The following is a 24,371-nucleotide window of genomic DNA, read 5'->3' as shown; positions in this document are numbered from 1 at the left end:
TACTAAAGTTTTGACCCTGTACTTCACTGCAAGACACAGCACAATTATAATTTGCAAAAAAAACTGAGACTTTCAACACAAACGTAGATTAAAGATGCTACAACATCCAGAGTGTATATTTGATGAACCGCGCTACAATTTGCGATCTCTTGTTTCCAGGAGGATCCTTTTGGACGACGAGGACTACCGCAACATGCAGCATCTGCCGAATAGATTTCTCGACAAAATTCCATAGTCAGCCGCATCAAAGCTATGCCGTCTGCTATGAGAAGGAACTTCCGACTTTAAGCCTTCGCAGATTCTGGCTCACATTCGCCGTCTGGTTCCGGAGTCCAATAGAGAGTCGACAATCCGAAAAATGTTTCTGGGAGAGATGCACCGTAACATTTGTTCGATTTTAACGATCGGGAAAGGAAAAACAATCACAAGAAGCTAGCAAAAGCATCAGGCAAAATGCTTGAGTCTGCCAACACCTTTTCCGGCGACTCAAGCAACGTAAACGTTTGTACTGCAGTGAACGCAGTAACTCTGCCATATACTCATACATACGACTGTGTATCAACCGCAGTGAAGTGACATGATCGATCGTTCAGGCTGCGATGATGTGTCACCCAAATACCCCTTGGCTAGAACTCCTTGTAGTCTTGTTGGGACTCCGCACATGCATCAAGAGGTACTTCAGCTCATCATGTGGTCTACGGAACAACAGTACGGTTGCCAAACGAATTATTCAAAATCGATGCAAGTCAAGATCCTGCCCTCTTCATTAGTAGTTTTCGAATGCGTAAGATGCAAAAAATTCGGCTAGTTCCAGCTGCTCACCACAGCAAAAAATAATGTTTGGTCTTAAAGGAATAGACAAGTGCTTCTTCGTCAGCCGTTGGAGCCGTTACTGTGGACAGAATGAAACCCACCTTTATACTAAGAAGTGTATCTCAACAGGACTAGTGACGTCGTCATTAGGGAGGGAGTACTATGGCAGTCCATCCCAAGACACCCCAGTTGACCGAAAACCAAGCCAAGCTAACTAAGAAACGGTCGGCTGGTAACACTGTTTTTGCCGCCGCGAATTTAAGCTAAGAATATCAGCGTACGTGATTGTAATATATACATAACAACAAATTATTTGTAGCTACAAATTTGTACTAGCAAAATGATTATTTTAAAATTGCATTAGATAGTAATGGGTATTGCGGCACTCGACTATAGCGTATCTTCGTGCATTTAAATTCAGTTGGAGCAAACTTACTTTAAAATCCTTTAGAGATAAAAACTCATTGGCTACCGTTGTATTTAGAATAGCCGGTTTTTTTTTTATGCTTGGAAAAATAATTCCATCTTTTCGAATTGCTGATTTTAATCCATTGATCACAGATCCGTTGTTGTGAGTGACATTATTGCTAAATGGCGATGAATGTAACGGAACCAACATATCTCCAGTTGAAGAAGTAAATGGTAAGGGTGTAATGGTGGTCACTATGGATGGTTGAATGTAAGAGAGTGGCAAAGACGGTTTTGCCCTTCTTATGGTTTCATTAATAACAGAGTAGCTTAAAATAGAGATTAGTTAGAGACAGTAGTGAAAAATTTATATTTATTTACTTATTCGAGTCATATCCCAAAAAACTGTCATTTATTTGGTTTATTGTATGCACAGAGGGCTCAGGAAGATTAGCTAAAATTTGGACATAATCTTCCTGTTTCTTTAATCTTTTTTCAACCATATCGAGGTTGTTTATAATTAAGTTGGTTTTGCTTTTAAGATCTTGATGAATTTCATCTATTGCACGTTCTTGGCGTTGTGTTTGCGTTAGAAGAGCAGCGGACTTAGGAAGAAGGTTGTCCACAGTTGACTTTGTGTCTACCACGACGTCCCAAACTTCATCAATTTTTTCAGATACTGCAACCATTGGTCTCATATGTTTTGCTAGAACGTCCAGTTTGTTCGATTTTGTCGATGGTTGCACAGCTGTTAAGTTTAAAGGTTTAAATTGTTTGTTATTAGCAACAACAGCCAAATGAATTTCATTTATCATATTCATCATTTTTCCAATATTTTCAGAAATTATATTTATGTGAAACTGTAACTTCTTATCTATGCTATCAGTTGAATCACGGAGCTCGCTTAATTCAGATGAAACATGTGTCATAGCTTCAATGCTCAATGCTTTTTTAAAGTCATTTTCATTTATTGTGACAGGCTTTTTTTCACTAGCTTCGCCCATATAGTCTTCAACATGGAAAATTTTGTTATCTATTTGGACTTTAAGACCATCTAGTTTATTATCTATATTAGATACCTTTCGATCTAACTTTGCAATTTGCTCTTTGAGTATTGTTGATGAATTAATTGCGCGATTTGTGGTTTGGTTGATAACATCTAAGTACGGTGTTTGAAAATCAGAAATATCATTTGAAATCGATTTTTTTATATTTTGAGTTTGAGTTATAATGAAATCAGTTTTTTCTAAATTGTTAACAACCTGGCCCTGCAGCGTTTCCATTTTTTCAATTATAAGTTGGATTCTTTCATCAAGAGAGTCAATACGTTTTAGTTTTCCTTCAAGGGTCGTTACAATAATTTCAAATATATTTAGTAACTGCTGTTCTCTGTAATAAAATAAAAGGAAATATATATACATATATATAAATTATAAATATTTTACTTGTAAATTAAAAGCATATATTTTATTCGTTGAAAAGTGTGTATCGAAATAAACTATAAGTATACTCGCATATATTGTTGAAAGAGGTGATCGTTACAATTACATCTGAACAATCGTTAATTTATGTAAGTAATAAGTTGCCACCGATATCGAGCCAATTCTCATATGGAATACATATAGCATGAGGAAAAACTGACTAATGCTACTGAAACTCAAATTAAAAATTTAAAATCACTTTCTATCACCTACAGTTATCGAGATCTGGGCGTTTTTACAAAAAGCGATAACCGTCTTTCGGTACATATATACTTATACGATAATACATACTTAATTCCATCTTTCTAGCTTTAATAGTTTCTGAGCGCTGCGTAGGGACCTCTCGAATCTGTCTCATTAATCTCAGCTTTTTACCTCTTATAGTTCTTGAGATTCAGCGTTCATACGGAAAGACGGACGGAGGGACAGACGGACGGACGAACGGACAGCCGGACATGGCTTAACCGACTTCGCTCAAGAATATATATACTTTATAGGGTCGGAAACGCTTCTTTATATCTGTTACATACTTTTCATTGATTCTAATATACCCTTTTACTCTACGAGTAACGAGTATAGTAATGGTTTACAATTTGGTGGACATCACTGTATGCTGAATTATCAATTCTATCTGCAGACAAGCTGAGATAAGCGCTTGCGAGTCGGTAATCGCTCAGTTCGTATCATTGCTTTCGTTCTATATCACTGTATAAACACAGTCGCAGTGCTGCGCAAATAAATTATAGCAAAGAAAACCTATCGGGCTTTTCTTTCGCACGGTTCACGGCACCGCTTATTTCGTGTAATTATAAATTATTAATTCTTTATAAAATGGGCAAATAAAAGCATATAATAATGGCCTCCTCAAAAATTTGGTGACCCCGACGTGATCGTGAACGGTATTACGGCCAACAACATAAACTCAATTCGCATCGTGCAAAACATAACTACAGCCAGCATTGCCTTCTGTACATTTCGAAAACATTTACACAAAGCCGAGCGTTACGTAATTTCGGTCAAGTGCAATGCTCTCAGCTGTGGGGAAATGCAAGTAGGGGCAACGTTGACATTATCTAGCGGCCCCAATCAACAATTCTTCAAGCTACCACAAGTCACCATGGTATGTTGAATAAGATAACATCCAGAGAGATATCGGAATCCCGACAGTAACGGAATCCCGACAGCGACCTCAGTGGTCTCAGAAAGAGCACGACTGCGATGCAACGACGCCCAGCAATAATTATATTTGAGGCACCTGTTAGATAAAAACTGTCAATTAGATAGTTATGTTATAGACTTAAGATATTCTATGGTTAGACTCCAAAAATGAAGATTAAAAAAAACAGCGGGATTAAAAAAAATGCTATTACGGAATTTTCTGTTACAACTATTCCGGATGCCTATACCGGGTTTTTCTAAAGTTTTGTGGTTCAACTGTTTCTAAATAAAAACTTAACCTTTTTAATCTGTCAATTCCTACATCATTCTTCCCTACCATCTGCAAGGATTTATTATTATTTATTTAATATATTTAAGATTTTTAAATTTTTAATACAAATATTTAATACAAAAAGGATTTAATAAGAAAATTGCAACTTATGCTATATAAATATATAACTGGTAGAAGGAGTATGTATATATATTCTTGATTAGGATCCATACCCGAGTGGATTTAGCCCTGTCCATCTATCCGTCCGATTGACGGTCTCTGTATGAACTTTGAGAATGTTGGGTCTAAGCACCCAGATTTCTGAGGTGCCTATACATCGCAAATTAATTTCAGAGTCTGCCACGCCCTCTGTAACGCCCACAAAAAACGGAAAAATAAAATCAGAGATTTCAGGAACTATAAAAACTAGAAAGATCTGATTAAATATGTATAATCTTAAATTGGGAGCGCAGGTGGTACCATTGTCTGGCCAGGCCATCCTTTACGCCCACCAAGCCCGAAAAATGTTTTCCGATTTTTGTAAGAACGCTGAGATGTCGGAAGCTGTATGTGATGAAAGGTAGGGATTATGGATGAAGAAATGTAGGTTATAAGGCCTCACATGGACAGTGACGTCACTATCGGCTACTCAACATGCTTTCTATGATAATAAGTGGTGCTTTATGAATTTCCAATATTTTAAAATTGTGTAAAACAGTAACGGGTATTTTATAGTCGTAAATCGATAGATATTGACAGAAAGCCTGTTTGAGACAAACATGTTAAAGTCAGTCGGGGGTTTACAGATCCATGCCAAAACGGTTGTAGAATTACGGGAATGTGACAGGAACCCTTCATTGCTGGTATACTGGAGGCACAATTTGTAATACTTTAGAGATAACCTCGGGCAATAAAAAATTGCAGATAACTCTAGCTTCGAAATGTTGATGTCTCTAAGAGGGCAACTCTTGACTTTGGGCAAAGAAGTTTTTATGAAACTACGCCTTGATGTTCTGAACAAATATAAATGCAAGAGCCGTACGCGGCGATGCTGGCATCACAAAATCCATGAACGTCGCAGAATGGGATATACTATCTGTGACATGTGCTCCAACCAAGATGAGTGTAAAGACCGCAACGTTTTCCTTCCATAGGACCTGCATAAAAATTGAAAGCTTGATGATTATCGGGGCTATTAATCCAGGGGTATCGTAAAATCTAGCGAAAGTGAAAAAATGCTGCGCTTGGTTTCGGGCTGGTCTATTACCCCGCTTGAGAAACTCAGCGCAGCGAGCTTGATGAAAAATGTCTCTTTTAATCGAAAAATGTCTATTTGTAAGGTGGGTAAATGGTTTGCTAATGGAATCTGTCGAATGCAAAGCAGCTTAAAGAATACATTTGCTCCAATAAGCAAATCAATGCGATTCGATTGCATCGATTGCATCGAAAAGAGTAATGCTTCTGGTGGCAGTTCCTACAGTTGCCAGACCTGTATTGCCGTAAGCTGTGTCCCTTTTATAGGCAAATAAAATTTAAAATTCATCCTTATTGCTTCACTATAACGCTGAGTGTGAGTTAATGCTAGCAAAAGTGGGCATTTTGAGGAAACTGAGGTTGGAATTTTTAAACGATAAGACGATAAGAGGATACGAAAGTCACTATACAAACTCTACGATGCGCTTGACTAAGGCCAACTAAAGAGAGAATTGAATTAGAAGGTAGAACGGAACCACCAGTTTTCAACGGCAATTGGCGCTGTGTAGAAGTTTTCGAGCTGTACATCAGCCGATGTTTACTGTACTTATGTATAGCAAAACCGTAAAGCGCTGAGAATTATTAAAACGATATTTACTAATTGCTTAAATTTAACACACGTACATGATCAAGTCGGGATCATTAATATTTTGAAGAAGCATTAAATTAATAAATAAATAATAACACGCGAGCACAACAGCGCCCACAGGGCTGCCCAGGAAAATGTTAAACAAGTCTTTCGGGATTACTATTTTCCCAAAATGTCTAAACTCACTAATAAACTTCGGGACCTGCGCTAAGGCAACAAACAGCCTAAGAAGCAAGAGTTGGGCGTCCACAAATTCTGCCATATGCGGGGGAAGTGCTGCATATGGACATATACAGAAGCTTTTCTTAACCTGCGTTGATAAACTTTCAAAAATCGCCATATAGGGCCATAGTGGATGTGCGTACCCCAATATTACAGCTGATCATTTTTTTCCTTGTTATCAAATCCATCTACTGTGACAATGAGGCGTCGTTTTATTCGCCCTACTCCCAGTCACCCGCGAAGGCGCCGCTCACCCGCGAAGGCGCCGCATCCCGGAGCGCATGAGTTAAGTTATTGTATCAATTAGTTTAGTTATTGTATCAATCGTTGAGTTACATAAATAATAAATAAAGCTTCCTCTACTCTTGATCGTCCAAATAAGACTGATTCTTTCTTCTTAAATCTACCCTTTAAAGGCTGAATCCTAACTCCTACGACAAAAAACTCCGGGAATGCAGCCGGTCTCGTACCCGTTTGAGAAAATGATCTATCGGCATTCTGGTTCCCAGCAGATAAGAGTCAATATTCCGTTTTCCTCATCAACTGCGGGTCAACGACATCAGTTTGTATTGTTTTATTATGAGTTCGCTCTCGGGTGCAGAGGCGGGGTGATGAAAGAGCGGAGCTCGTAACTCTTCCCTCCCCAATTTGGAACGATGGCCATAGAGGAGGTATGGTCGGGGTTGCGAAAGGTTCCGGAGCGGCTGTTGTCAAGATGACCGTTTTCCTTTTGCTTGTCCATGCTGTAATTGCGGCCAGAATGGAGATTGCGATTAATATGTAGACGGTTGTCAGGTGTGTGTTTGATTGTGTCCTGAAGCAGATCATCCCTCTGTCCCTAAAGATCTACTTGGTTGGCAGGGTTAGTGTTCCTCGGTCGGTGACTTTACCGTTAGGTTTTGAATATGCTGTAGGTTCATGTTATTTATGTTATGTTATTATGTTATTTTTCCAGTGGCCAGTGTCTCGCACACATGTGTGTTTCCCAAATTGATACATTGTCATTTTAGAATCTTAATTTCTATCTCGTTCTTAATTATATGTTCTGGTATATTTACGTACATTGTTTTGTTTATTGGTAATGGAATTCATTTTTAAATATCTTACTAACTTTCTGATAAAATTGAGATTTTATTTTGAATATCAATGTTTTATTACTTGTGGAAGACTATTATTACTTACTATTCAATATTACTTGGATGGTTATATCTATATTGAAATTTAATCTTGCCATTATCTAAACTGTCTGCATCCTTTCTTGTTCTGAATCTAGTTCTTTAAAAATAATGTTCTGCTAGAGTTTGGAAACTGACTTATAATTTCTTGTTTATTGTCAATGTGACTCGCTATTTCCTTGAATCTAAGTAATGTTTGAAAATCTTTGTTTTCCTCCTCGGTTTTCATTTACTTTGTCAAGTTCTTGTCGATTTTTGCTTCGTCATTGGCATCCATGTTCCAGGATACCACTTTTAGTAGACTACCTAAGCCATTAATCAGTCGCCTTTTTACTCTGCTACCAGAGGTCAGGAATGAGTGAATTCTTTGTTTAACTAAAACAATGTATTGTTTTTGGGTAGTTTTTACTTCAGTAAATTCCCTTTCATCGGGTAGAGTTTCGATTAACTTTCATATTTTGTTTGTTGTAGCCTCTTATTCTATTAAGTTAATGACGTGTATAATTGCTCTAAAGGAGCTTACTACCCTAGCTGATCCAGTATTTATTTTGATCAATGGTTTTTCATGGTCCAAAATATCGATTCCCCAAAATTAGGTTGCAAAGTCTGGAATTGTACAAAAATTAATGTCCTTACAATTTTTTCTGATTTTCTGCTTATGTATTTTTTGCTTACGTAGGGTACGGAGAGTCACTCCATTATCTAGTGTTACGTCTATTTTCCTTACGAAAAATTGTACCACCGATTGGTAACGCGTGGGGACCCTACTTTCATTGTGCGTCTCTGTGTGGTTTCTTCACTCCGTTTCTTTATGCAAGGGTACAGGTCAGTAGGTACTTAACGCTTGTTCTGGCACAGATTTATATGCTATTAACCTGTGACATTAGTGATAAAACATGGTTCCCCCCACCCCCGAAACCCATGTCGTCTCTTGTGATTAGGATTTCCCCTCCCCCGCAGGTCCTTTTAATCAGTATGGATTCTGGCACAGAAATCATAAACCCATAAATTATAGTTTTTAATACCGCGCGTGTTCAAAGAAGTAATGACATGTTACGATTGTGGCATGATTAGTTTTCCGACCCCCCTATCCGTTATATGACAATATTGAAAAGTATTCCTGACCCTAATTAGGAGGATTGGGAACGTCTTAAGGAATTGAATTTTCTCAAAACACAGTGTCAATTTCTATATATTATATGTATGCTACTGCATACGTGTTTGCGTGTGAATTACTGAGTGGGAACCCCAGATATGTGTGGAAACATGACATGGATAACCGATAAAGCAGATCCATGCTCGTACCGTTATAAAATGTGTGCTTAGTATTTCTCTGTATTCGAACACATTAATAAAACTATGCATCATAATAGAAGTTATGGCCAGACATGGCCAGAGGGGAGAGTATTCCCCCGGATATTACCTAGTTAATGTTATCTGCATCCTCGCGGTTCCAATTACAAGTCCCTTCGTCCTTCTCCTTCACAGCTCAATCTTAATTCTCTACGATGCTACTTTAAAATAAAACAGTAATCGTTTTTATACGTTACAATGGTTTTATTTGCAAATGATAATGGTCTGCTGGCTTTGGGGGTACAAATCGAAGTAATTCTAAATCATAAGTTTGGCTGGCTTGTTGGCTGCATAACGCTGGCAGAGCGGTTGCAGCAGTCCGATGCTGACAGCAGCGGTTTTGGGGGGTTTTGGGGCCAAAGTGTTGCTATGTTCCAGGTGCTGGTGTTGCATTTCCGTCCGTGTGCAGGGGTAGGGGAAGTTATGGCTGAGACAGCTCGCGATCGGTCAGTGCTCTTCCATTGTCGCGATGCTGATAGCAGCGGTTCTGGATATTTGGGCCAACGTGTTGCTAACCTCCAGGTGCTAGCTCTGCATTTTGGGTTGGCCACGGCGATGGGAAGGGGTAGCGGCAGGTATTGCTGAGGCAGCTAGCGGGCGGTCAGTGCTCTTCCATTCTCACGCTACTGCCGTTGCAATTCTGCCGTTGACGTTCTGTCGCTGCGCTGTCGCTCTGACGCCGCTGACGTTTGGTGTTTGCACTACCGCTGCTGTGTCTCTGCTGGTCGTCGGGTTGGCTGAGTGGGGTGATGAGGGAAGTCGCGGTGTCTGGTATCCGGGTCGAGAGGCGGTGAAGGGAAGGGGGCGCTTGGCCGGTGTTAACTTAGATGAGTATATCTATATCCCTTCCCTTATTCATAAAAAAAAGGAAAACAAGTACTTTTTTTTATTTCACATAAAGCGTTAATTTTTTAATTAATACAATGAAATTATTTTCCTAGCTCCATTCCTTCGATTTACGTAAAAGAGGCATGCGCATGTTTCCAACCTCAAATCGGCGTTACAGAATGTAAAGTGTTCACCATATCTCATTGTTTTCACAACTTTTGCACCTTGATTCATGTACATATGTTTGGTTTTAAGAAGGTATTGGAAATCATTTTCAACTATCTTGAATTGAAGAAAAAAATTATTATTTCTTCAAGAAATTTCATGATTTATTAAAATAGATTTCGTAAAACAGGTCTTGTCACAAGTGATCTCATCTTCAAAATGATGTGAATGCAAGTAGATATGTTTTATTTATTTTGAACTACTTTTAAAAAAATGTATAATGTTGTATGCATTGTTTAGAGCAGACACACCACCTTTAACCAGTATCGGTTTAATGACGGACACTGTATGTCTTCGACATTAATCAAATGGTGGTTTCCAAAAAATGACTGCAGAAAATGGTTCTTTTCGATTTCCTTGCAGATAATTTGGTTTCTCGGTGTTTCGAGATTTTGTATCTAATAAAGTGATATCATATGGTGGTTCTATAATAAACTATTATTTAAGTTTCGTTACTTTTCAACTACAATTCCAATTTCTTCAAGAATAACTTTATTGTTATTGTCAAAGAAACCTTGAATATCAATTGATATAATATCTTTAATAATTTTTAAAAATATCAAACAACTCGTTGTACTAATCCGTTTAAGGGATTATATTCGACTAATCGATCGGGTATGAGTAGGCAATAAGCTTGGATATTTTCGTCACTTGGTGTCTTCAGTTCAGTTGAAATTCTCAAGTCAATAGGACCAGATTTTACTGATTCATTTTGATATGATAGATCAATTACGATAATTGGAGCTTTCATTTTAAATTCCGATGGTGTTAAAAATGGCTGTGACTCATCAGCAAACTGATTCTTATTGAAATCAACACTTAAATTATCATATGGGTAAGAGTCAGAATTAAAATGAACCCTCGAGTTTGATAAATTATTTGTGATAAGTTTTCCGTTTCGTATAAATCCGAATATGGCAAACCTTGGTCTTTCCCGATTTGCTGATAGTTTAACATTCCAACAGTGGTGGGTTCCTTGTCCCAATTTTGGGTTAACGTAGGAGTCTAGTCTATAATAAGATTATGTGGTGTCACATTCATTTTACAGCCAGGAGGAACATTAATACTGAAATCGTATAGCGTATGATTGGGTGTATTGTCTACATATGAACCACTAATGATGCTACATTCCAAACGAATAGTATTATTTTTTAAAATATTTACATCCCAACAGTTGAGGGTTCCTTGTGTAATTTTGGGTTAATGTACGAGTCCCAACTACGAAATGCAATAGGTAGGCTTGCACCACTTTTAATAATATCATACATCTTAATTTTTGCATTGTCACTGGGTGTCACATGAGGAATTTTCCAACTTATCATGGTCATTTCTAATTTAAATGTTTGTTCCAATCTCTTTTTTTTTCAAAAACATCATCGTCATTTTTAGTTAGCATTAGCACAAGTTCATGTTTACAATTCAACAAAACCTTTTTATAATCTTCAGCAAACCCTAATAAATTTTATAATGGGACAGAAAATTTAAAGTAAAAGTCATCTCCACCACCCCATCTAGAATTTAATGGATTTTGACTTTAAAGGTTATCAAGTGATAAAAATTCATTAAGAGTAGTTGTCATACCGACAAATCGAGTTCTAACAATCTCGCATTCATTTATTTCATACTTCAAGTTTAAGAAGTAAGCCATACAATTATTTTTAAAAAAGTTGCAACATTATCAGTTGTAGGACCGACCGTTGTATCTTTTCTAATAATTCCTTGAAAGTTGAGGTAACTTTCATGACGGAGCACATACAAGTCTTGATTTTGGATAGTAATTTAAATGTTTATTATACAACGAATAGGTATGTTTTCACCACGTAAATTTACCTAAACTCCGTTTTGATCTACGATGCATATTGAGAGTGTGCTTATTTAATCACAGTTGATTGGCAAGTAAATAAGATTATGTGGTGTCTCAGTTATTTTATAGCGATGAGGAACATTAATACCGAATTCATGTAACGTATGATTGGGTGTTTGTCTATATATAAAGCACTAATTATGTTGCATTCCAAATGATTAGTATTAATTTTTAAGATATTGACAGTCTGATCCGATAGATATGTTTATGTTGGATGTGGCTCTAAAACTATTTTATCAAAACCAAAAGGTTGACCAATTGATCTTTCCTTTTTTAAGTAAACCGGATCCCAAGTGCTGGTTGTCGCGGAACGAATTTTAACTATCGATAGTTAAGTTTGAATTTCGCGCCGCTAGAAGTCAGTATTATTTGTGTGTGGATTTCTAGGGTTATCTTATTCGGTCACAATAAAGAGCTTAAAATTGGCAGACCGATTTGCGTCATCACAGAGAGAGGGATGAGAAACTGCGGTATGTAAGCTAAGAAATTGTATTTAAGGTTAATTTAACTGATGTACATATTTAAGAATAAAACCCTATCTCCAATACACGCTCTTGTTGTCCTTGTTATCGCTAACCAAGCAGCGACTTCAACTAGTGTTCTGAAGGCATTTCCCGTGATCGGCCGAGCGGCGTCGTTCTTTTATTCGCACTCTGCGAGGTGATGCCTACATAGCACTCCTTGCGGCGGAGCCCCAGACTGTATGTCTCGGGTGTTCCCGCCACTGCGAACACCATAGCAACCACAGCGAGAGTGGCAGGTGATCGGCAGCGGCCACAGATCCCGAAGGAAAGTGGAACAGCCGGCAGGAAAGCGGATAGTAACCTGCAGCCTAATGCCACGGGGTAGATTACAGACTCCACGACTCTAGACGTGGCGGCTCTAATGGAAAGGATCGCACATTTAGAATCGGAGCTGGTGGAGGCAAGGGGCAGGGATCCCGTTGTAATCGGTGCCCGCGGCGTTGGAGTGTGCGGTGCGGCGAATACACCGCCATGTTTGAGTGAAATTCTGCCATGTTTGAAAGCAGCGCCACGGCAGAGTTCGAGTGCGAACCTGTCCAGATAATGAGTGACAATTTGCAACTAGAGCTTGGAGTGACGGCATCTTTGGATGAGCAGCTGCCTACACAATTGATTGCTAATTTGCCGCCACAATTGAGTGAAAATTTGGTGCCGACGCTTGGCGTGCAGCCAGTTCAAGAGGCCAACATCGCAAGGATCGTGCCGTTCGCCACTAAGGTGAGCAACCTGGCGTTCCTGCAGTCAACCACGACCGGCAACCAGCACCTATGAATCTCAACCCTATTGGAGGAACTGATTGCAAAGTTGCTGGTGAGCAAGAGGTTGGATTGGGCGAAGACCGCGGCTACGATACAGCCGTATCCGACAGTGGTACACCTGAGCGATTGGCTTCATGAATTCGCCAAATTGGTGTGCACTGTCACGGACGTCGGAATAAAGGAGCAACCTAAGCAAAGGGTTCTGCACGGGAATACTGTTCGCGAGGAGGAGCAGTATGCAAACCGCCCCAGATGCTGCCCTATATGTGAGGAACTGCATGAAATCAAGGACTGCAAGGAAGTCAACCACGCTTCTACAATGACGCGGATCGAGTCCGCCAGGTAGTTGAGGTTATGTTGTCATGTGTGGAGTATGGAGGTACGGCCCGGTTTTGCAAGAAGGGCCGCGGATGCAAAGTCTACGGATGCCAAATGAGGCATCACTACCTACTCCATGAACCAGCTGGACATCCCGGACGGCCGCCAGTCGCAGATGGAGGCCCCAGGACGGATCAGAGGAGCAGTCAAGACCGGCAGCTGTACAGAGACAGCAGCAGACGGATATGAATGCCACAGTCAGTGGATTCCAGCAAGAAGAGCCTGCCTACGTCAGCCGCAGTTATAGACGCCAGGAATGCAAGAGGCGATCGACCTTGGACCGCCAGGAACTCTCGCACCGAAACATAAGATGTGTTGATTCGACCGGAGGTCACCTGCTATTCCGGATTCTTCCCATGGCGCTGTACGGAGAGAATTCGCAGGTCGATACCTGTGCACTGCTGGATGAAGAATGGTCTGTCAAGCTTATCGACGACGACGAACCTGAAAAGGTGAGAGGAGAACCATATGTAGCAGCCACCGGTGAGTGGAAAGACGAGCTCACCGCTTCAGATATAGTGCCTCCTAGCCGTGCCACAGTATAATTTTATAGAGAAGATGGTCATTGATTACTTCGACGCACGGGGCCCGAGTATCCTGGAGACGACAAAGCGGATTGGCCGACGATACGAGACTGGGGTGCTATGGAGAGACGACGAGGTGAGACTGCCAGAGAGCTACATTATGGCAATCAAGAGAATCGTCAATATGGAACGAAATAAGACGCGTGATGTGGACTTCGCGCGGGCTTACAATGGAATAATGGATGATTGCGTTAAGAAAGGTTACGAATGCCGACTGGAGCCCCAGGATTCTGGGTTTGATTTGTGTCGATTTACTTCCAGCTCGGCAAATGTGGTCAGAGCGTTGACAACATTTGAATCCATAGCTAGCTTTAGATAGCCCGAAGCTGAGGATAAGGTACTAGGAATGTACTGCAGCCGGCTACAGATGACTTTAAGTTCGGCGTCAAATATCATCGAGTCCCGAGGAGCGTCATGACATGGGAACGTGTCCCTACGAAGAGGGAGTTCCTCAGCCTGGTCATGTCCACGTTCGACCCGATTGGATTCTTTAGCTGTTATATGGTGACCACCAAATTACTGATAAGAAAGAGCTGGCGGAGTGGACTAAGTTGAGATGAGCCGCTACCAGAAAAGTTAGCCGAAGCCTTTGAGAACTGTCGGCCACGCTACAACTCGCACATCTTAGTGGATTCCAGCCAGTCGGCGTTCGCAGCAACGAATCACATATAAAAGCGGAGACGTGCTGGCACATTTCGTATGCTCTAAGACGAAGTGCGTTCCGATAAGGACTATGTAAACCGCACCTGGAACTTCAAGCAGCAGTATTGAGCACGTGACTGATGGACACCGCCCAGCAGTACCGCGGTTTGGCGATCGGCAGCAGCCTGTTATGGACGGATTCTTAGACCGTGCTGCACTGGATAAGCAGCACCCACCAGAGATACAAGCACTTTGTCGGGAACCGGGTGGCAGAGATGTTAGAATTCACGAAGGCGTCCCAATGGAGATGGATTCCATCTGCCGAAAACGTGGCAGATGATGCAACGAGGACGCGCAAGGCCGTGGACCTGAGCATTGGTTCCCGGTTGCTAAGTGGTCCACCATTTCTACGAGGACCAGAAGCTGGCCGAAATCGAGAGGGGATTGGATTCCCCCGACGCCAGATGAAGAGAAGATGGAATGTGAGTTTGGCGTAGTCACGGTGAGCTTCATACCTTTACAGAGATTTTCGAGCTGCAACCGGTTGATAAGGAGCACCGAATGGGTGCTCAGATTTATTCGACGATGTCGTGGATTACGTTGTGATCAAGAGGACCACGGACTGTCGTCTATGGAGTGCGCTGAGGCAGAGGGTGCACTGATAAGGCAATCGAGAAGCGTTTGCTGAGGACAGCCAAGGAAAGGTACTATACGGGTTGTCCCCATACATCGACGAGGAGTAATGCGAGCCAGCGGAAGGATCGACGAAGCGATGTGCGTGCAATAAAGGGCGCGTCGGCCGATCATACTGCCTCACAAGGGGGCGCTGGCGGAGATGATTGTGCGGCATCACCATGAAGGATGTGCCATCCAAACATGGAGGCAATTATGGGAGCGATCCGGCAGAAGTTCTGGACCACGAAATTACCAAGGCTGCTAAGGAAGGTGAGGAGCAACTGCAACGTTTGCAAACTACGGAGGGCGCGACCAGGCCAGCCCGAGATGGGCCGGCTGGAGGCCAACGGATGCCCATTTAAATTTACCGGCCTGGAGTACTTTTGACCGCTATTTGTAACTGTTGAACGTCACACGGAGAAAAGGTGGGTGGCATTGTTTACATGCCACAAGGGCTATCCACTTGGAGATGGCCCACGATTTGTCTACATATTCCTGTATAGTCGCCATGAGGAAGTTCATGAGCCGCCGTGGTCCGGTGGTCAAGATAAGGAGCAACAACGAGAAGAACTTCGTTGGAGCCAATCGGGAGGCCAAAGGGTTCAGCGAAGTGTTTGAGCCTGCACAGATCCAGGGCGAGCTGTCGTCCAAAGGAGTCGAGTGGATCTTTGATTGTCCAGCGAATCCAGCTGAGGGTGGCGCCTGTTAAGGATGGTGCAGTGCATGAAGAAGGTGCTGGCGCACACAATGAAGGAGATCGCGCCCAAGAAGCACGTACTGGAGAATCTGTTGATTGAGGCGGAGAGTATAGTGTATATACTCTCATCCGCTAACTAGTGTCGGTGGACAAGGAGGCTCCACTGTCACCCAACGATTTGATGAAGGGAGAGCCCGATATTCCGGATCTTCCCAAAGATGACGGACAGGAGTCCGACAGATGCGCTACCAGAAAGCAGTGGCGCATAGTTAGAATGATACGGGATCGGTTTTTGAAGCGATGGGTACATGAGTACCTTCCAACACTTGTGCGCAGGAGAGATAGTGCAAGCACGTCGAGCCCATTCGTCGAGGAGATATGGTTTTTCATATGTGATCCGACCATACCAGGGGAAACGAGGCGTCCTGGAAGAGGTGTTAACCGGAAGGGATGGAGTACCGGCGGTGCGGACTAACGATCGAGCCCAGACAACAATGCGTCCCGCTTCGAAGCTAGCTCCTATCTCCAAAACACACACTTGTTGTCTTTGTTATCGCTAACTAAGCGGTGACTTCAACTAGTGTTCTGAAGGCATTTCCCCGTGATCGGCCGATCGGAGCCACTGGTTATATCCACTTAATGAGTATTGTTATTGCTTTCAATTTTAAAAAATTTTTCAGTACCGTAATCTTTAAGATTTTTACAAATATAATCAGTTATATTATTTAGTTAATAGGATCCAATGGTAATTGGGATCACATTAGTTACAATATGGAAGAGATTGTTTTTTTCGCCTATATTTTTAATGCACACTCAAAACGTCCATCCAAGTCGATTGTTAAAAAGTAGTTTGTATTTATAACAGAACTATTTCCATTCAAGGACAATGTCATTGATCTAGACATAATGAAATCTGTTGTTAACCTGTGGAAACGTTTTGTTTTGTTTGTTTTTTTTGTTTCGGTATTTTTAATCTATTTGTATACCAAATCTAATAACTTTTTAAATCTTAATAAACTGATTAAAACCTATATCTTCCATTATCCATATCGTTATCTCTACTTATAAGCAAGAACCCAAATTTATCCTTCCAACATATTTTAAAAATTTCCACGAATGTGTCATACCCCATATCTGTATTAATATGATCTGTATATATATGTCGCACATTTAAATCGTCTTGTTTAAACATTATAATAAAGTTGGCATTGTCACGAATCAAATGTTTAGGTAAATGGGTATAAATAAAAGCAATTAATATTCTTATGACGACCCATACAAAAATAAGATCTTATGTTGTCTAGTTTATTACAAGCTACATCATCAAACATCATAATAGAATAATTTTTTGCTTCACTGGGGTCTAATACATCATCGTTATGAGAGAAAGTGTGATATTCCATTCCTTTAATAGGTTTTATTAATTTTTCCAAGTACTCATACTTAGGTTGATATAAACTCTTAGAAAACACGTAAATATTTTCAAATTTCAATCCGATTGGAGTCTCTATCAAACTAAGCATAATGTTGGTTTTACCATAATTTGAAGGTGCAACAATAAGAGCTCTTATTGTATTCGGTAAGAGGGAACTATATCGTGGAGGTTGTTTTTTTCTCCATTACATCGCTGATATTTCTAACGATAATTTTTTGTTTTTCACGTATTAAACGCATTCGGGATCGAATACTCTCCGAGTCAAGACGTGCCTGAATTCTACGCGGGAGCTACGCTTAAGCTATCAAAAACAAACGAAAACAAAATAAAATAAAAACATAACGGTGTTATCTGATAAGCACCATAAAAGTGTTGTTGTCAACATGAGCGACGAAGAAGACGATACCTCAGTTTGGAGCTGGCAGAGAATAAAACCTAAGCCAAAGGGAATAAAGAGACAAAATCAAGTTTCACCGATTCTCCTAAAGAAAAAACTTGCCCTGGACACCGAACCCAGCATTAGCTCCAATAAATTTTCTATCTTAGCGGAACGCTCAACAACTGAAAAAGGTAACGATGCAGACGAAAACGAAGCCCTGGACATGATAACCTCCGCCTAACAAGCCGCCTCCCATCTTCTTATCGGATGTTAGTGATATAAGTAGTATGCTAGCCTACCTCGAAAAGAAAATTTCCATTATAAAACTCAACGAGATGGCCAAGTGAGAATTATGGTTAAGTCAATTGATGAATATAGGTCCCTTGTTAAAATTCTTGCCAGTGATTTTGTTAAGTTTCATACATACCAGCTTAAACATGAAAGAGCATTTAGGGTCGTTATAAAGAATTTGCACTTCTCTACGGATATTGAGGACATTAAACGAGACGTGGAGTCCAAAGGTCACTCAGTCAGGAACATAAATAACATTAAAAGACGTGGAACCAAAGAGCCCTTAAATCTATTCTTTCTTGACATAGAGCCCAACAATAATAACAAAGATATATACGAAGTGAAGCACATTGATAACGCGATTGTCAAAATAGAACCCCCTCGTAAAGCAAAAGACATTGTTCAGTGCCACCGTTGTCAGGAATTCGGGCACACAAAATCCTATTGCTCCAAAACTCATAGGTGCGTAAAATGCTCTCGTAAGCATCCCAGCAACCTATGTTCAAAAGATAAAGAACAACCGGCAAAATGTGCGAACTGCAACGAAAATCACGCTGCTAGTTACAAAGGGTGTAGGGTCTATAAAGAGCTCATATCAAAAAAATTAACTACGGCTGGAAAACAGATGCACTACAAGGACCATACTAAAAATGTTTCTGAAATATCTCAAACACCTATAGTGCCGACCCAACAACCTAAAAACTATCAATCTTACGCCCAAGTTGCTGCAGGAAATAATGCTACTAGTACGAATACCTCTTTAGAAAGAATAGAGCATCTCTTAGAGAAACAATTTGAACTTACAAATAATTTACTTAACATGATAATGTTACTGGTTAATAAATTATGCAAATAAGTCTAAACTTAGGAATCTGGAACGCCAATGGGCTTTCCAACCATGTCAATGAAATATCTTTATTTTTAAAAACAAATTCAATCGACATCATGCTTGTTTCTGAAACGCATTTCTCCAGTAAATCATTTTTTAGAGTAGTCGGATATGACACAATAAGAGCTGATCATCCGTCTGATAGAGCCCATGGAGGCGCAGCAATTATTGTTAAGAAGGGTCTAAAATTCAAAATCATGGACAGCACTAGGGAAAATGCTATGCAGGCTGCCACAATTCTGATTAAATGCATGCACGCAGATGTTTCAATCTTAGCAATTTACCTCCCACCAAGATTCACTATAAAAGAGCTCGATTTCAAAAACTTTTTTCAAGGACTGGGGACAAAGTTTATTGTTGGAGGCGACTTCAATGCCAAACACCCATACTGGGGCTCCAGACTCATTAACCCAAAGGGATCCGAGTTGTACAAATGCATACGAAACAATAATATATCCACTCTCTCTACTGGTAAGCCTACATACTGGCCAACGGATATGCGAAAAACTCCAGACTTGATTGACTTCGTAGTATTTTCTGGTATCCCTCAAACACACATGCGCCTAATGGAAAGTTTTGATCTTAACTCAGATCACTCGCCGATAATAGCGACATATAGCACAATAGCTCAAATGCTCGACAAGCCCTATAGAGTCATCTCTGCTTCCACAGACACTCTCGGGTTTAAAAGTTACCTAGAAGAAGCCATAAACGTAGACATTTCGTTAAATACAGGAGAGGACATAGATTATGCTGTGGAGTTTTTCACAACTGCAATTCACAAAGCGAGCTACTTACATACGAATCACAGCCAAAGAAACCAACAATCAAACCAATTGTATCTTTCAACTGAAATTCGGGAAAAGATTAAACTCAAAAGGGACCTGAGGAAACGTTGGCAAGAAACTCGCTATCCTGCTGACAAAAGATTATATAATAGAGCGGCATCTGAGCTTAAACAATTATTGTCTAACCTAAGAAATGAATCTCTAGCGGCATATCTGAGAAATTTGGACCCCAATTCTAGCAACAAAGAGTACAATCTGTGGAGAGCCACTAAATATTTGAAGAGACCATGCAAAAGAAACACAATCATCCGCAAAAACAATGGAACTTGGTGTAGATCCGATGATGAACAAGCTGAGGCATTTGCACAACACCTGCACTCTGTGTTCCAGCCTAACGACATTTCCAATCCTACAACGGAAGCTGAAGTAGAAAACTTTCTTGGGTCACCCTGTCAAATGAGCTTGCCAATTAAAAGAATCCATTTTGACGAAGTCGTGACAGAAATTAAATGCTTGAGTAATAAAAAATCGCCAGGCCCGGACAAGATAGACGGCATCACTCTCAAAAATCTACCATTAAATTGTATACGGTTTCTTACGCTGGTGTTTAACGCCATGCTCAGGTTAGACCATTTCCCAAGTCAATGGAAATGTGCAGAAATCATCATGATCCTCAAGCCAAATAAGACAGAATCAGAACTATCATCTTACCGTCCCATTAGTCTGTTGACAATATTCTCGAAAGTGTTTGAAAAAATACTATTGAAGAGGATGTTGCCAATTTTGGACGAACTTTCCATCATTCCTGAATACCAATTCGGATTCAGAAAAGGTCACGGCACCACTGAGCAATGTCATAGGGTCACCAATGAAATTGTATCTGCGCTTGAGAACAAAAAATATTGTACTGCTGCGTTCCTAGATGTTCAACAAGCGTTTGATCGTGTTTGGCACAAGGGATTACTCTACAAGATTAAGAAATGGTTACCTGCCCCATATTATCTATTACTGAAATCCTATTTGTCCAAAAGATGCTTCTACGTGCAGCAGAGAAATGAAACGTCAACACTAATTCTCATAAACGCAGGCGTTCCACAAGGGAGTGTATTAGGACCAGTCCTTTACACCCTATACACGGCAGATATGCCAGTAACAAATAATTGCACCATTGCAACATATGCTGACGATACATCTATCCTGGCAACAAGTTCATGTCGAGACGAAGCTTCTCAACTGTTGCAAAGTGAGCTCAATATTATTGCATCCTGGTTTCTTCGCTGGAAAATTAAAATCAACTCCCTGAAGTCTGTCCAAATAACATTTGCATTAAGACCAGGAAACTGCCCAAACGTGACACTTTACGGCTCAGCCATTCCACAAGATTCATGTGTGAAGTATCTTGGCATGCACCTCGACCGCAGACTAACATGGAAACCCCATATAAAAGCGAAATGTCAACAGCTCAGAATAAAAACACTGAAAATGTCCTGGCTACTTAATAAAAAATCTGCAGCCTCTTTGGAAAATAAAATTCTCCTCTACAAAACCATTCTGAAGCCTGTTTGGACCTACGCTATCCAGCTCTGGGGAACAGCTATCAACGCAAATATTGATATACTTCAGCGCTACCAGTCGAAAACATTGCGAAAAATTGTCGATGCTCCATTTTATGTAAGCAATGCAAACATCCACAGAGACCTAAACATTCAAACAATAAAAGAAGAAATTAACAAATACAGTAGGAAATATACAAACAGACTTCACAATCATACGAATAATTTAGCCCTAGGCCTAGTAAACAATAGTTCAACATATAGAAGACTTAAAAGATTTCACGTTCTTGATCTCCCTGATAGGCTAATTTAAGTAAACAAGATGTTATATTTAATAGCAGGTTTCACTGGAAGTCTGCTACTCCTGTCCTGTAAAATATTAGTTATAAAATTTACTTATTGTCACAAGACAGATTGTAAATAAATATTGAATTAAAAAAAAAAAAAAAAAAAACGTATTAAACGCATTCTAAAAGCTTATGTACTTCATTCGACAAGAAAGCTTTGATGATTAAAAATCAATATAATGGGGAAACGTTGGTGGTGGTAGGTGGTGGTCTTGCCTACAACTTAATTAATACATTACCGTTTAAAGCCCGTATAAGCCCATATTTTATTGGCCGGTTACACAGCTAGAAAAACGTTTGAAACGAGGTGATCAAGGAATAAATAAACTGGATGAGGCTTGTAAAGAACACGATATAGCATACTCCCATAAAAGGATTTATTTGAACGTCACATTTCAGATTCTATATTAATTTAAAAAGCTTGGTCACGTGTAAAAGCACTTTTGATGAAAAAGCAGAAGCATATTTTGTAACCAACATTATGAAAACAAAGAAAAAGATTAGAATGGGAACATCAAAAACAAAACAGTTCAATCGAAAATATGTTCAAGGAAAAACGTGAAAGTACCAAGAATAATATATATACACAAAATTGGTGGTTTTTTTACCAATCGTACCTTCTTTGACTGCTCTAAGTGCCCTCCGTAGTTTAGCTAGGGGAAGTGCAGCAATTGCAAAAACAATAAACAATACTAGAATGATTTAAGACATTTAAAATATAGATATTACAACTTTTGCTCAAAACTATATCCCAAACTATATCCCAAATGGCGTATATACGTTTAAATGTGGTATAAAAATATGGACAGCCTACTTGAAAACTCACAGTCCAAATTTCGACTTTAAATTCAGCAGGCGTTGTACAAGCGAACAAAAATAAAAAGTTATAAACATAAAAAAAAACCGATTTTCAAGAAAAAACAACTTCTAAGCAACAAAAAAAACCACTGCAAAACAACAAAAAACAACTGCTAAACAGCAAAAAACAATTGATTCACAAGAAAAAACAACTGCAAATTAACAAAATAACAACTGATTAACGACAAAAAACAAATGGTTTACAACAAAAAACAACTGATTAGCAACAAAAACAATATATAAAAAGAGGAAACGCTATAGTCGAGTGCCGCTACTATAAGATACCCATTACTGTTTTACACAATTTTAAAATATTCATTTTGCTAGTGGAAATTACCCAAGCGCCACCTATTGTTGAAAAAAGCATGTCGAGTAACTGATAGTGACGTCACTGCCCATGTGAGGCCTTATAACCCAAATCTCTTCATAAGTAGCGAAATAATGTTCCGATTTAAAAAAATCTTTGGTAAATCGATAGATATTAACAGAAATAAGTAATACAAGGTCAAACGACGGCACTCGTAATATTATTATAGACGCCACAGTGTTCCTTGGTTTGTGGGCGTTAGAGTCGGCGTGGCCGGATGAAAAGTTGCAGTGTCATCCCAAAAATACGTATTCTAAAGGCTAACTTTCTAGCTCTTTTAGTTCCCGAGATTTCAGCGATTTTAGTTTTTCGCTATTTTTTGTTTTTTTCGGGTTTTTTGGGCGTTAGGGTGGGCGTAGATAGATGGAAAAAGAACAATTCGCATTTGAGGCATCATAAAAATCTACATGCTTAATCCGAACTTTCTATCACTTATAGTTAAAGAGATATCAGGTTTTCTTAAAAATGGGAAAACCGTCTTTTGAGCTTGGTGAGCTTATGGGTGGGTGTCAGGGCCAGATAATAGTACCACTAAAAGATGCGCTGGCATCCAAAGTTTATACATACTGAATTTCAACTTTCTAGCTCTCATAGTTCCCGAGATTTCAGCGATTTAATTTTTCGCGAGTTGTGGGCGTTAGAATGGGCGTGGCAGGATAGCGAAATAAACTTGCGCTGTCCCGGGACCTCAAGAATCTTCATGCTTAATCTCAACTTTGTATCTGCTATAGTTCCTGAGATCTCAGTGTTCATATATTTAGAAGCGATTTGCATGCGTCGATACGGTCAAAGATGTTTTTTTGCGTCATTCGTGTGGCACCCATACATCTAGCTTCTTCGTGACTCCAAGCTTCTTCAAATGGTTTATAACGGTTTGATGACTCATGCCCAGCTCTTGACCGATGCTACGGCTGCTACTATGCCGGTCTCTTTCGACCAATTCAGTGACAGGCCTTGAGATGCATTATTGCCTTTATCGAAGTAGTACTGTAAAATATGCCGTATTTTCTCTTTATGGTACAGTATAACCTGATGCGACGAATAAAACAACACCTACGCGCTTTCAGCGCCAACTAGTGAAAATACCGCAATACTTTTTTGACAACCTAATATTATGATTGCCTTTGTTTGATCTTGTATAACTTATTTCTTTTAAAATCTATCGATTTACTAACGATTTTTTAAATCGGAACATTATATCGCTATTTATGAAGAACTGTAGGTTATAATTCCTCACATGGTTTGTGACGTCAATATCAGTTACTCACTATACTTTCACCGACAATAGGTGGCGTGTTGTGAATTTCCACTAGCAAAATGAATAATTTAAAATTGTGAAAAAAAGTAACGGGTATATTATAGTCGCGGCACTCGACTAAAGCGATTCCTCTTGTTTTTCTATCTTTACGTGCTTATCTCTAAGTTTATTTAATGTACTGACAGCTGAATATCTTCCATTTATTATATCTCTTAAAAATATATTTTCAAGTTCTAGGAAATTTATACTATTCACAATACCCTTTTCCATTAACCTTTGATGTTTTATTGATAGTGATCATCGTGAT

At 39.7% G+C, this 24,371-nt stretch overlaps 1 protein-coding gene across 1 annotated transcript in view; it reads right to left on the bottom strand.

Annotated features, from left to right (window-relative positions):
* Nucleotides 1-262: 262 nt before the first annotated feature.
* Nucleotides 263-24,371, bottom strand: part of LOC108117581 — a 43,546-nt gene continuing 19,437 nt past the window's right edge. The window contains exons 3-5 of the mRNA XM_041817820.1: nt 1,603-2,610; nt 1,250-1,550; nt 263-364 (exon numbers count right to left, since the gene is read on the bottom strand). Of these exons, the coding sequence (XP_041673754.1) occupies nt 263-364; nt 1,250-1,550; nt 1,603-2,610 (1,411 nt within the window). The remainder of the gene's footprint in view (nt 365-1,249; nt 1,551-1,602; nt 2,611-24,371) is intronic.

Source organism: Drosophila eugracilis, unplaced genomic scaffold (assembly GCF_018153835.1).
Source record: "Drosophila eugracilis isolate 14026-0451.02 unplaced genomic scaffold, ASM1815383v1 contig_1924, whole genome shotgun sequence".
NCBI lineage: Eukaryota > Metazoa > Arthropoda > Insecta > Diptera > Drosophilidae > Drosophila > Drosophila eugracilis.
This window is presented reverse-complemented; position numbering and strand designations above follow the sequence as displayed.